The sequence below is a fragment of the Callionymus lyra genome, chromosome 3 (assembly GCF_982586985.1).
Source record: "Callionymus lyra chromosome 3, fCalLyr1.hap1.1, whole genome shotgun sequence".
Classification (NCBI taxonomy): domain Eukaryota; kingdom Metazoa; phylum Chordata; class Actinopteri; order Syngnathiformes; family Callionymidae; genus Callionymus; species Callionymus lyra.
The window spans coordinates 28,870,860-28,886,354 of NC_141820.1; the positions used below are offsets into that span (position 1 = coordinate 28,870,860).

Genomic DNA, 15,495 nt, shown 5'->3' on the forward strand with positions numbered 1-15,495 from the left:
GTTTTTTATCCTCTGGAAACTGGAAATCGCTGTTGGTAAATGGTCTAAGGCTTCACCTTGTAGCACAGAGTACAGAGTATTCTCTTCTTTTCAAATTATTATTGCATTAAGTAGCGTCAAGTGGAGAGTATCCGTGTCTTGTGGACATTTTTTAGTTGTTTGCAGTTGTGTGTCACCCACCCATGCAACATGTTCTATTTGTCTCCTCTGTGCTCTGTGCACTAATCATGTTCCTTCCCAACGAAATGTGTTCGGATAAACAGAAGAAATTGAAGAAGATTCTCAGATCACTGACAGGTGAGGTTTTTAGCATTGTTGTTGTTATAATAAATGATCAATGGTTATGATAGCACAAATAATTCCACCTGAAGCCTTACTTGATCTAAAACTATATTGACTTGGTGACAGGAGCTGGACAGGAAAACAATCTTCTTCTGGGTGGAAAAGTGCTCTGGAGCTGATCAATGGCCTGCAGGGCAGTCGGCGATGACCATTCAATGCTTCAGTTTTACGTCCAAAATGAGTCGCATATTGTTCACTATATGACCAACTGAACGAATGAAAATGCTGGTCCCAGTGTGTGACACGCTCCATGACTCCCCCAAACACGGAGGTCAGGAATTTGGCCAGAAGTCTTCAGTCCAAATGCAGCACTGACATGAAATTGTAATGTCAGTCCGATCGATCGCTCGCCCCGGCCTGTTCTGCATCACCGTCTGTAGCTACTGCATCTGGAGGTGTAGCTGCATAAGAAAAGAGTTTTCCTCTGCAGACATGTGAGGCAGGTCACAGCTCCCTCCTGTGTAGACCACAATGTAAAAACTAAATGCCCGCTTTGAAATCTGGAATAGTGTTGGGAGTTCCTGGTCCATGTCAGACAACAGTTTGTGGAACCCTCCCCTTCGTCTCACTCCTCTCCATCAGGAAAAAACATCTCCTTGAAGAATACTTGAGCCTGTACTTTCCTGTCCAAAGCTGGTATCAGTCTGCATTTCTGTCATAGATGGTTATTTCCCAAACACTGAGAGTGTGCTGCTGTAAAACAAAAACTACTGTTTTTCATGAGAAGATCACTACTATAAGAATCCCCAACCAAGACCCTGAAATCCTCAGAAACCACTTTCTTAAACATCATAAATATTAAACATTAAACATTAAAATAGCCTCCTTTCTGCATCAGTTGTTCTGACAAACATGTTGACTTCAAATAGCTGCCCCTTCCAACTCCCTCCTCCAATCTGGCTCCCGGTTAGAAACATCTCTCTTGGAAAAAAAGGCAAATTTCTTAAACATTATATTTTCTTTATTTTTTGTATTTTCCACGTATTTAAGGAACTGTTGGATATGTTTTTTTTTTAAAAGAATATATATTTAAAACCATTATAAGCGAAAATAAAATCAATAATTTAACGTAAAACGTGAGTTTCCATTATTCTCCTCAATTCAGTTGTTTTAAGCTTTTTTTTTTTAAATAAATATATTTAAATATATAAAAACATCTTTGTTTGAGGCCGGGATCTTTTCTTTGGCCTATTCACGCTTTGGCTTAAATGTTAAACAAATTAAAATGTAAAAAAAAAAACACTGTTTGATTTTTATCCATTCTATGCTTTGTATTTGTTTTCTTCTGCAGTTTACCTGTTTGTCGTTATCACAGCTTGGCTGTCAATCACAGACACACTCTGTTGTCATCCGCGTTATTTTTCTCTTTTCTTCAAAATTGTTTTTTGTCTTTGTTTTGCTGCCAATGTATTCTTTGTTTTACTCATCCATACGTTCAGCTGATATCATTTATGTTTTTTAATATCACTATTTCTATTTCCATCTGAACCCCTCGTGCTTTCCACCTTCTTTTAATTATCTTTATTGATCCTTCTAACCCCCACCTTAACTCACCCTTCACCCTTTTCTCTCTTTCTCCTCCTCTCTCTTCTTTATTTAGCTTGTTTTCACTTGATCATTTATTAACCCTCCTCCTATATATTATCCACCTATACTACCATCTTTACCCATCACTCCTTCAACACCTCAGCGCTCGTGGGTCACAGCACCAGAAACTCTCCCGCAGGACTGAGGTGCCGCGATCAGCCACCAGAACGAAGCGGCGTCTCTTTGCAGCGGACTCTGTTCATCCGACTTAATGCCGCTGCGCCAGATCTTCTCGCTCGCAGCCAGACTAATGTCTTCCACGCTGCAGGGGGAAGTGGCAGAGATTTCGATCTCGTGTTCGAGATTTTGATTCCCTTCCTCCCCCATGACGTGAGCCAAGGTGCCGTCAAGATGCAGACAAGACAAATCTCAAACCAATAACTCCAACAAACACGGAACCTACTGAACCCTGAACAATCGGATTGTATCAGGATGTGTCAATAAAGGTTGTGATCGGTGTGAAGTGAAATTGTGATACAATCCCTAGTAATCAAAAGAACAAAAGACTTGTTGTTTAAAGACAAGACTCTTGTTTTTAAGGTCAAATGCCTCGCTCGTGGAAGCTGTTGGTTCAAATATTCCTGCAGATTGTAAAAACACGCTCTTCTCTGCACACTTAATTATTCATATAACTCTCTATAATCCGTAATAATGCCATGAGAGGAGTCGGGGCAGAGAGTGAAGAGGTTGTTTGCTTAAAAGCATTTGAGGCGACGGTGGGAACGGTGGCGGTAGCATGTGCTGTGGGAGTTATAGCTCCACTTACTTTACCAACGGAAAATCTCATTAAGTGTGACTCGGAAAATTAGTTGAGAGGATCTAAAGTGGGGAGAGAATGAACTCACCGAGAGGCAAAGAATAGGCTTTGGCTTTGTTTATCATTAATTCAGTGTTTACTCGGTCCAAGGGCGAGCGTGAGCGTCCAGAACACCAGGACAGGTGGATAACCCTTCCAAGTTTTTACCAACCCATGTTGCTCCTACATGAGGCGAGTCATGACGAAGTAAAGATGATTGTTTTTGGGCGCCTTAAGACGAATATCTATTAATCATATCTGCAAATCCTCTTACTTCGCTGTTAAACTCCAGGAGCAAAAATTGCTAATATCAGAAAGCCAGTGCATAATTAGGAGGGATGGTATTAACAGAATTCTAATAGCGGTGCGTAGAACCTCTTTAACGCTATCAATATTATATAACCTTCATGAAAGTGAGACTTCCTGGGCTTCCATAATGATTTTCTCCTTCTTTAATTAATGATGCAGCTTAAAATGTAATCTGTTCTGACGTCCCTTAAGTGCATTTGATATTTTATTAACAGGGTTTTTGTTTATTTCGTTTTCAACTTGTTTTTAGATGATTTAGTCGCTTTGTTTAATGTTTCTGTGTCATAATTACGGCAGCCACGTGTGATCAATTACGCATTGTTTACACCAACATTGGCCACAAAAAAACAAACAAATACAAACGCACAATAAAAAGGAAGAACAGGGGGAGTCGCTTACATTAAAATGTGAACCGGAAAAAATCAAAACAAAGGAATGAAACTCCCGGATAGATTAACATTTAGCTGTGTACAGTAGACATAACAAACCGACACAACAAACTAAAACAAGGAAACTTAAAAAGCTGACAACTGATTGATTTTTGACATGTTCTATTTATTTTCTTCTAACACCAAAATTGGGTGTAAATCCCCCATATTTAACATTCATAGAAGGAAACATACATATAAAGTTTTGCTTCTTTTAAGTGGTGAATAGTACATGGTTCTTACTTATAAAGCGCTTTTCTTTGCATATTCAGCACCAAAAGCGCTTTACAATGAGCTACGCATTCACCCATTCATACACACAGTCACAAACTGGTGGCAGTAGGCTGCGATGCAGCGCGCCAGCTGAACCATCAGGAGCAATCAGGGTAAAGTGTCTTGCTCAGGGACACAGCGCCTGGGATTGAACCCGCAACTTCTCAGACCACGAGTCAACCACTCTACCGTCTGAGCCACGACACTACCTTTAAAAAGTGTAATAGTGAAGTTGTTCCTGGATTAGGTCTTCCAACTTTTACTTTCTGAAAGCAACATTTTCACAACAACCGAGCCAAAGAGCTATTATTGTGTAGTAAATTATTTTTTTGTAGTACAACACATTTGTGCTTCTTCTGCCCTGATATTTTAATTTAAGTGTACTAAAAATTTGGCCACCAATTTTGTGGGGGGGCTAAAAGGGCTTTTACGTTTGTTGGCTGATATATGCTTAAAACTGAAACATGACGGCCAATACATGATGAGGTGAAGCGATAGTTGTCGCCTGGTCAGGTCAACTTACAGTTCAAAAGTGTCTCAATACACCTGATAAACGACTAACTTACCTGAGTATGTGGTAGAATCTGACCTTGAGTTTGTTTGTACAGTAATTATTGTTAATGTCAATATTTATTAGTAAATAAAACACAAAGTTACATTCATGTTTGAACTATTTGCATCCAAAAGTTAATTCAAGAAAGTTTGAGCAGCAAATATCTGTAAGTCAAATGTGTTTTTTTTTCTTGACTTCATAAGAATTTGACTCCCGTCGACTTCTCAAGCGTTCCTTAAGTCCAGAAGCTGATTTGGCATCCAGGCTATGCCAGGTGGCAGACGGGTTCATGTCGCGTCTTTTTCTGCCGGCTAGTTGGCCATCTGTCCAAAGCTGTTTGGGGATTTGGAAAATGAACATGATCAGGTGACATTTTCTAATTTATAGATATTAAAGCAGAATTAACTAATTCATTGGTTCTTTGTCCACATAAGTGAAACCCATCTGGATCCGCTGGATTGCTGCATGAATTGGTCAAAGTGTTTTCCCAACTAACTAACCTATACATTCAATTATTCTTTTTGAACACAACATGTAAAAATAGTGCAGAATGGAAGAAGTATGTGAACCTTAGGATTTAATAATCTACCATTTAGAATCAATAACTAGTGACTGGTTTATGGAACTTGTTCGATCTTTTTGAAGCAGTTTCTTTATTCTCAGGGCCCACTAGTTGGCGCTCTTTGCTATATAATCTCCTGCTTGACGTCTTGGAAAAAAAATGTACATCATTTTTAAAAGGGCATCATCTATATAGCTTAAAAAATATTGCTTTAAAACCTAAACCAAATGTTTTTTTTAGTTACCAGAACTGCAGAAAAGTCAGGAGTATTTTTTTTTCACAAAACTGCAGTAGTTTAGCAATATCCATCCAATGCCCAGAACCATGATTCTCCATCAACCATGTTTCACAGTTAAAATGAGCTTATATTGGAGTGTGTTGCCATGATTTCCTGGCATACAATTTAAGTTTCACAAGTCAAGGAGATATTTCATCAGTGGTGCTTTTCTCTGTTTTTAGTCTGTCTCAAATTGAAAAAAATAATATATATACTACTACAAACTACTACTCCTACAAACACTTTAACATCATGGTAATAGCATGGTAATATCATGGTAATACCCCCACAAAATTGTGGTTGTGAGTGAATGCATGAATGGTTGTTATCAACAAGCAACAACACATCCTGTCCGGGGAAGAAGCAGCAGTGATATAGAATCTCAGTAATCCCATTTAGTAGAAAAGCCAGTAAACTGGATTTTCTTTTATAATCCATCGAGTCAAATGTCTTCATAAGCACTAAAAGCAGACGTGTGGCCACCTCGGTGGAAAATCCCAACCTTGCACACGTCAACTTATCACCTCTGCGGAGACTTACTCTTATCTCTGGCCAGTGAAGCAGATCTGGAAAAGTATTCTTGGCGTCTGTCTGTAAGTGACGGGGTTGAACCCAGGTGTGTTCTGACCGCTACTGTAAAATACATTACTTTAGATGCTATAAGTCATCTAAGTAGATAGACGGGAAATACAAACTACCTTATGAATGAACATTTAGTGCCAGATAAAAGACCAAACCAAAATAAAAGTTTGGCTTATTATAAAAGAATGCGTTGGTTGGGTCGGTTATTCACATGCTATTATCCCGGGTTTTCATATATATATTTTTTTTTCAACGTGAAAATAGAACCTACCGTAGCCAGAGTGTGCAAGCAAATGTATAATGTGCAAGAACATCACTGGACAGCCCAGAGAGAGCAGTGTTGATGCCTAAAGGCGACCAACTGGTCGTCAGTTTTGTAGTCAGGCGGGTGCCAGGTACACCAGATGTGCTGTTCTCTTCTAAGCCAGGGCTGTATTTATTAAAGGTGTCACAACTTTTCACATTTATCTAAAGATCAATGGTTAAAAAAGAGGCAATGGTTGTTGGAAAAGTCGGCAGATTCCAACTTTGCTTGTTAGCAACTAACATTAAGAGTTTTAAAAAATCCAACTAAATTAAAGTAATTGACAACACTGTTATGAAATACACAAACCCTGTTTAAATATATTTCTGTTAAAGAGAAGAATTAGAGTCAAGAGTTAAATATTCAAAAGCTAGAATATACAACAAAATATTGTGGTTTATGGAGTGACATTGATGGGCCATTGGAGCTAGCTTTAAGTAACTAGCTTCTGTAACTAGTAGTCTCTGTTGTGTGAGTCGTTAAAACTAAAACAAAACTCAACCTAAACTGTAGATTTCTCTCTCAGTTTTTTCTACTCTTTTTAGTCTGTGGTAGTGATTATACTTGCAGTGCAACAAAATGTAATAAATGAACCTGTTGCATTTTTTCGCTAATGCAACCTCTCCGGTCTGGTGATGGTGTGAAATAGACTACTCCGATAAATCTGTGTGTTTGTAGTTTAAAAACATGTATTATTAGACAGTATAGTGAGTCAAAAATCTGTTTCCTACCCTCCCATCTAGATTACCATCAATAACGTGTGCGTACTTGTTGTATCATACTGACATTTCAGGAGAGATGAGTGGAGGCAGTCAAAGATATTAGATCAATTGGATTTAGAAAAAGGAGGATTACAGTGGAGGATCTATTGTTGTCATCTTTTCCTGCTAAGATGTACAAAACAGGAGATGAAGAAGTTAATATTTCTATGAAGCACAAGAGTCGCTGCTCTGGTGTGAGGCGACAGTTTTGTTCTGCAGGAAGTAATAGATTTTACTTTTGTTTATCACAAGGTAATGTTCTTTCTTTCGAATAAAATAATGCAAAAAATAAACAATCAAAAAGGTTTAGAAAATATGCTAATTATCCATGGTAAGAATTGCACTTAATCCAATATTGATTTTGTCAAGTGATTTTCAGAAATCATTGCACTGAGGCGATTGATCCTATCATGCTAGTATCAATCACATATCAATGCAAGTTGAGAACAACACTAGCGTTTCATTAGAATCGATGCCTGCTAGCATAAGGAATAGGTCGTCATGGTAAAGGTCAGAAATAAACATCAACATCATATGAATATTGAGAGATCTAATATCCATCATACATGGTTCAGATGTCTGAGGAGGCCAGGGGACACTGTGAAGTAATGAACAAGAACGTTATTTGATGGTGGATGGCTGGCCATGGTGGACCAGTTTGTGTTTGTGTTGCTGTTGTAAGGAAAAGACGTGTGTTAAAGTAAAGCACACATGCAGCATCTCTACTTTCTTCATTAACCAGATGAATCCACTTCGAATTAAAGTCTGCATTTCTCTGTTTGTTTTCGATAATGAGGGCGAGATGAACAAATTGACTCAACCAAATTATCGTCTTCCTCTGTACATTATCTCCTCGACCTCTTTCTGCTAGAAATCCATAGATCAGACGCATCATTGTAGGAGCTTCAAAGCGTCCGGCTTCAAGTCCAAAATGATGCCAATAGCAATAATCAGTCCAGAGGCAGCTTTGGTGTCAGTTCAAAAAGATTTGGAGCTTTGAAATAAGTTGGGTCTCAGTCTAGTCATTTAGCTTCTTCTTTAGTATCAAAGATGCTCAAAACATTTCACCGTCACTGGGTTTCCCACCATCAGCCACAATAAAATCTTTTTTAGAGAATCAACACAATCTTTAATTAGAGTGAGTTGATCTGATTTTGTAAAGCAAACAAACATTTCACACTTTAAAATGGGGAATACATGTTGACTATCAACAAGCTCTTGATTTATATGTGTATTAACAGCAATTTAGCCACTTATTAAACATTAAAAAGTACTCATTCCCACATTGTTTATCGTATCATTATTCTACCCTTAATAGCCTGATATTAATGAGTTCAAGCTTAAAAACTCCCCAATTATTGATAATTAACAGTAAATAAAGAAGTAATTGAAGATGAACTAAGATAATCTAGCTTCTCTGTATTGAGCCCTTATTAGGTGTGTGTACCATGAGAGAAGTAATTCACTATAAATACTACTATGTCTTTCTGAAGAAAGAAAAGCAAATACATACTAGAATTAATGGCATTACTTAAAAAACAAGTACTTGTTATTTTGAAAATGTATAATAATGCTCGTCAGTAGAAAAAGCCTAAAAGGTTAAACATTTTTAAGATATATCTGTCAAATGGTTGTGAATTAAATGTGAATATGTGGCCACTTTATAATAGGGAACATATTTAAAATTTCAAAGACTTATTTTTGAGTTATTAGGATGATACTAATACCTGTACATATATGGAGACAATATTATGAACAGTGAATAACTTCTCTCATGATACTTGCAGCAAATAAGGGGGAAGAATAGAGAAGCTAGTTGTCATCAACGTTATTCCCTTATTTCTTCTTTATTTACTGTGATTATTCAGTTATTAAGGTTTTGCTCAGAGTGAACTCCTATTATATCTTGCTTAATTAAGGGTAGATTATAGTTACAATAAACAAAGCGGGAGTCAGTATTTTATGATGGTTAATACGTGACTAATTTGCCGTTAATACACATAGAAATAAGAAGCTTATTAATAGTTAATATGTTGTCCCCATTCTCAAGTGTTACCACTTTTTTCCCCGAACCACAGCAGGCACAGTAGAGGGGAAACAACCCCTCGCTCTAGATTCTTAGATGTTTTGACGAAGTCTATGCTGGAGATTTCAGCTGATTTTCCGGAAATTATTGAACATGGCAAACCATAATATTTTATATTTCTTGACACTGTTAATAGACATGTCCTGTGCATTGGAGTGTATTTTAAGCAATGATTGCCCAAACTCTGTTTAATGATTTTTCTCTTCTGTCCGTCTCAGGTAAAACTGGTCCATGCTTCGAAATCTAGCATCGTGAGGTATGAAAGCCCCAAATCCACAGTAAAAGACGCATGGACTCAAGGCGCCAAGGACAAATCCATCAGCAGGCTCCTATCACAGACTTTGCAGGAAAAAGAGAACACCACAGCCCTGGATCTTCGCTATGACACCCCGGACCCTTATTCTGAGAAGGAGCTGTGGGACTGGCTGAAGAACTCCACGGACATGCAGGACTCCAGGCCAAGAACCAAGCGACGGCCCATGGTGAAGACGGGTAAGTTCAAGAAGATGTTTGGCTGGGGGGACTTCCACTCCAACATCAAGACGGTCAAACTCAACCTGCTGATCACCGGAAAGATCGTGGATCACGGCAACGGAACCTTCAGCGTCTACTTCCGCCACAACTCCACCGGTCAGGGGAACGTCTCGGTCAGCCTGGTTCCGCCCACTAAGGTCGTGGAGTTCGACGTGGCAGCTCAGCAATCGCTTATCGACGCCAAGGATTCAAAGTCGTTCAACTGCCGCATTGAGTACGAGAAGGTGGAGAAGGGTGCCAAGAACACGCTCTGCAACTTTGACCCGTCGAAGACGTGCTACCAGGAGCAGACTCAGAGCCACGTCTCCTGGCTCTGCTCCAAACCTTTCAAAGTCATCTGCATCTTTATCTCCTTTTACAGCACTGACTACAAACTGGTGCAGAAAGTGTGTCCGGACTACAACTACCACAGCGACACTCCCTACTTCCCATCCGGCTGAAGTTCTGGTGCAGAACCACTTACACCGGCATGTGGAGAACACCACGAGCAATCCACATGCAACACATAGAAGTCCCACCTTTGCCCTCAAAATGGATTTGTACCTAATAGTAAACAAGTGACGCCTTACTTTCAGTTGAATGTATGGTTAACCAGTTTTGACTGATTTATTTTGATGTGTTAAAGCAGCACTACGAAACACATTTTTTTTTCACATTTTCTGTAATGATATTTTATTGTTGTCATGAGTAGAACTCTCTAGCATTTGTTTTAACAACACAATATTCACTACGTAACTACGTCTGGAAGACCCGTCTGGAGAGTTGGTGAGCGTCATGTGACCACCAAACTGTTTTAGAGCAGACGGTCACAGACAGTGTATTCTTACGTGGAAAATGTACCAGTTACCAACAGGATAAAACCCTATACTGATACTCAACCCAACTTTATTTACACTTTAAAACAACAACAGTTGACAAAAGTGCTAAATAAGAACATAAAAACATCACCTACAATAAAAACATTTAAAAACACCAAGGTAGAGAGAGTCTAAGTTAGTACACGATCCAGGAACACATGTGCAATGGCCATGTTTTTATTAGTGATGGTCTGATGAAGCTTCATGAAGCAGTGTCATTATTGTCAGAGTCCACTAGATGGCGGTGTCTGCACTATTTTACTTTGTTTTGAACAAGTTGTCAAATAAAACATCACATTATTTTTAAACTGATGGCGCCACCTACTGACCTCTAAACAACATGACACTGTTTCATGAAGCTTCATCAACCCATCACTATTTTTTTTGGCAAACTGATTTGGACAAAAACAGATCAGTGTATAAACGTTTTGGAAAATCATCAGTGATCAATTTGTTTGCATGTGTGTTTCATTTAAAAACATTTTATTTATAAAGCCAAGAATGTCATGTCTCTTCAAATATTAAAGCATTGATTTTAGGAAACATGTAGAGGAAAATAATGGAGTCTGTGTACGTTTACTCCAAACATCAGGACATTTATCTTCTACGATGTACAGTTAGTTGAAACATGACACAATAATTTAAACTGTGATAAACTGGGAGCTTCCAAAAAGAACCACCTTTTTGCAAGACAAACTTTTTTATTACGATGCTGGACAGAAACATGTTTCCCCTAAACAGACTTGCTGGCCAAAAATGTCCCTGGAACGTCTTAATAGTTATCTTGATTTTAACCTCTAGATGGTACAGACACGATGAATAACTTTCCTATTTCTTTTTCATAAAATTGTGGCTGGTTTCCCAGATCGTGTTCTACGCTACATTTTCATCCAAATCTGGTTCCCTGGTAAAAAACATAGCATTGCGCATGCGTTCACAAAAAAGTTACACTGCTGTGACACTGGGGGGAGCCAGAAACAATATTTTCAAACACACATATTGCTGCTTTAAACAATTTTGTTTTTTTCTTGTATTCCTCTGTTTTATGTATACTGGTGAAGTTCTTGATAGGAGATGGATATGGAAAAGTTATTGATAGGATTATGTTTTTCTCCTCTGTGTAAGAGAAACACACTCCTACGGTAATAATATCTCCACTGAAGTGGTGGAAAGAGGCGTGTTTATCAATACACAAAACATAATATGTTGAGTTCGGTATGTTTAGCCTAATTTGTGTGACTGATGATATTGTGTATTGTTTCTTTCTGACTGTGCTGTGTATGCCCTAAATGCTTGTTCCGAGTAACTCAAATGAAGACAACCCTTGACATGTGATCATGAAAACAGAAAACTGTACAGAAACTGTGAAACAGTAATAAATGCATTTTCATAACGATGGGGCTCTAGATTAAAATGTATATATACATTTAAAAGATGTTTTTGTGACTTTTCTTTTTCATTTTGATGCAAGTTAATGTCTTCGAACAAAAGAGAAATTTGCCATCTGTTTAAAATATTAAATTCTCAAATGACATAACATTTAAAAGTTGATCAACTCACACATTATTTTCTGATCAGAATCCCACTTAAGAAAAATAAATATGAAATATGTTACTTGTTAATCAGACTTCAAGGTTGTGTTTGTATTTTTTCCCAGGGGATGAAAAAGAAAATATAATATTGTATTGTTTTGATCTCTCCTGTTCTATTCAATAAACAAAATGAACTTTGAAACTCTCTGTCTCACTGACATTTCAACACTAATTATAAAGGCTTATATTTTGTCTCGAAGAGTCATTGATATAACATTTTTCAAAATAACTGGTCGCCGCTACTTTGAAGTCAATTCTGCCGGTTAATTCTTAAGGTTGAAACACCGAAGTTTGGAAGACTTCTCACGCCCACTTTTTTGCAACCCCTTTGTTGTCTCTGGGTCAAGGGACCCGAAGGCCTAAAATTAAATGTGCTTGAGGTATCCCTTGTGTTGTCTCTTGGTCAAGGTGAAGGACCTCCCTGGCGTCCATAAAAACATATGCAGCACAACACAATGGTTAATCGGTGTAGGTGTTAAAGGCAAGCCCTAGTGTGTCTACGTACCTGTTCATGTACAAATAGAGCCCCTTAAAAATGCAGAGAAACCTTTCTCACAAGACAAAATAAAGTGTCCTGGATTTTCTAGAATAAGCAGTTCATAAAATGAACAAAAGCAAATGTTCAGTTTATGCTAGAAACTGCAAAGGTACAAAATAAAAAGTAAAGGTAAAACAAAAGCACAGGTATACCAGGGGCCAAAACAAACTTGTGAATGAGATAGTAGCAAAGTAGAGTATTGAGCTTCGCAAAATTAGTGTTGGTCTGATGAAGCTTCATGAAGCAGTGTCATTATTTTCAGAGTCCACTAGATGGCGGTCTCTGCAATATTTTCCTTTGTTATGAACAACTGTTCTAATGAAACATCACATCGTGTTTAAACTGATGGCGCCACCTACTGACCTCTAAACAACAAGACACTGTTTCATGAAGCTTCATCAGACCATCACTACCCGAAATAAAACCATCAAGTCATGACAACATGTCAAAGAACTGTGACACACATTAATAATAACTCTTGACGAGCATAGATGTTGGACTTGCTTATTCAAGTCAAGTGCATTCAACCGACAAAAGTTTCTTTACCAATTGGAAATCACAGAGAGGACTCAGCACAGGAGGCAAGAAGAAAGATAATTCCTCATATGTTAGAAGCAGCCACCACTATCAAACACCATAGCATTGGAACTTGAGCTGTGTGACGAGTCCTTCCTATAGGAGCCTCACATCCAATATAGCTGGTGTCAGAAGCAACAGGACTGGAGAACACCGCCTGGGCTCTGCTGCAACACAACCTGCCAGGGAGGAAAATAAAAAACGAAGATGAAACCCGTGGGCGACTGAATTAGGTGACAAAACTTGGCTTTCTTGTACACGGTTGTTGAGACTCCACATGTTCAAGTCATTACTCAAATACCTACGGCCAGTGTACAAGCTTTGTTGTCTGGATCACATCATCACAATAAAACGTCGTGATTGTACAAAGTCCACTTTTTTCCGCAAAACCACTCTTTCCCAGAACACATTTTCTGCTTGTAATCAAAGTGGAATGAGAAAAGCACTGCGTGTGCCTCGGGGACATTCTTCCATCCATTTTTAAATACAAGTGACTGCAGGGGATTTTTAGTTTAAAAAAATAATAATTAACAGTTTCACATTTGCATTTTAATGCACCTTCCCTCGTCGTCCTAATGCAATTGGATCAGCTTTGTTGAACCTGTTTGTTAATGAATTAATTGAGTTATTGGCAGGAAAGTTTAGTTTTAATGAATCGGGCCTAAGACCATTTCAATCTTGTGCAACAGACCTGAACACAATTGACTTAGAACCCATTTTGAATGTGTAATCAAGCCGTTTGATCCAGGCCCGCTCCATGGATTCTGGGAGATATGTAAAAATCGGAAGAAAATGTTTTTTTTTAAACAATAATAACAACATCGCCAAGAAAGTTGCACTATCCTGAAAAGTAACACACACCTGAAAAATGTGTTATGTTGCTTAGAATGACCCAAAAAAAAGAAAAAAATTGGACAACAATACTGTGTACTTTGGATGACCAAAGGTAACAAATGAGATAAACGCATGACTGTGGACACATTGGCACACTTGTTGAGCCCTCTCATAAAGTCAGTCAATCATACGAGCCTGACAATGCTAACCCCGTGAGTAGAACCAAGAGTTATTTTTGCCACCTCGCAAATATAAATATATACTGTAGTGCAAATTCATCTCATGACTTACACAAAGAACGGGGCTGTTTCCTCACCTCGCCGCTAAAAATTATTTGTTATCCACGTCATATCATGTTGATAAGATCCTCGAGGTGATCTATTGGTTGTGAAATAAATGCATGTTAGATCGCATGAAATTACTGTCAAGTTTAGAGAATCACTAGAGTGAAATCTTTGTGTCATGATGATTTCATAAGACTGATGTCATCACCTCCATGCCAGCCATAGCATAAACCTGCCATCTTTGAAAATGTCATAAGATATGACTGATATATGATGATTTAATTCATAATTTCTCTAAAAGTCTGTATTGAATTGTATGATATTTTTGGGGTTAATTATCTACATGCTCTAGGAGAGATCTATGGCAGTAATAGATCCTATCTTGGGATAATTATTGATTCATAGCAGCGTAAACATAACATCCTAAACAATTACATACTGTATATAAACAACTGAGATTTAATTTTTTTATTGATCAATTTCTCTTAAACTCTACCTTCAAATGTTACGAAATGTTCTTATTTTAAATCTTTAAAATGATCTGAGGCCTATTAACTGGGTGAGATTAACAAAGGTGGATTGTAGACACACTTGAGTACGACAGTGATACTAAAGGATTACAAGGCAGACACTTCCAATGCTCTTAATTTGAAAAGCCAAACATTTATTTCCTTCATTTGAATGGTGTTTAGGGAATTAACCATGAGGTTGAGAAAAACCCCTGCAGATTTAAGTGTGGCTCATGACAGAAGAACCCAGAAATACCGATAGCTTGACAGCAGTAGAATGTCAGCGCTGTTGTGAGGTTATAATGACGCACTGTTGTCTATATGTGTGTGTGTAGTGGTGCTGTGATGAAAGATATCTTGCTTCTGGTTAATATTGGATGGTGTCTTCCGTGACTGGCTGGATTTACTAAAAAAGGACCAACGTGTATTATCATGAAAAACTATACATAAAGTATTAAATTAATTATAAGCATGAGGAATGTCAAGTGTGGTGTGAGAATGGGACGAATTGTGTGACTGTCAAACTCAAAGTGTGAGACCTGGCAGCCCTGACTTTGAAATCAGCTGTTTTGATTGATTCATTTTCTTTCTTGTGGGTGGCTGCTCGAATCAGCGGGACATTCACAAACAATGCTTGTGTCAATAACGTTTTACATGTTCTTACCTTAACACGAAAAAATATCAGAATCAAAGGTCGGCAAGGCTGTACATGAGACTGCACGCTTCGTCAATCTCCGGACAGAAACTTGCTTTCCATGTGAGTCGGAGGAATGGGAGGCTCTGCTTGAATTTGCTGCTGTTGCTGTGAGTCTGAGGTTACCCCGGGACATTTTCCTCCTGAGATGCATCAACAATCTTACAATCTTTGTTGCTGGAGTCTGGGGTTATTACTGAAGCTTAAACTATAGTGA

General features: G+C 38.2%; 1 protein-coding gene across 1 annotated transcript in view; it reads left to right on the top strand.

The window, feature by feature from the left end:
- Window positions 1–11,896, top strand: part of LOC148084327 (neurexophilin-1-like) — a 28,279-nt gene extending 16,383 nt beyond the window's left edge. The window contains exon 2 of the mRNA XM_087785895.1: window positions 9,079–11,896. Within this exon, the coding sequence (XP_087642021.1) occupies window positions 9,079–9,834 (756 nt within the window). The 3' untranslated portion in view covers window positions 9,835–11,896. The remainder of the gene's footprint in view (window positions 1–9,078) is intronic.
- Window positions 11,897–15,495: the final 3,599 nt, after the last annotated feature.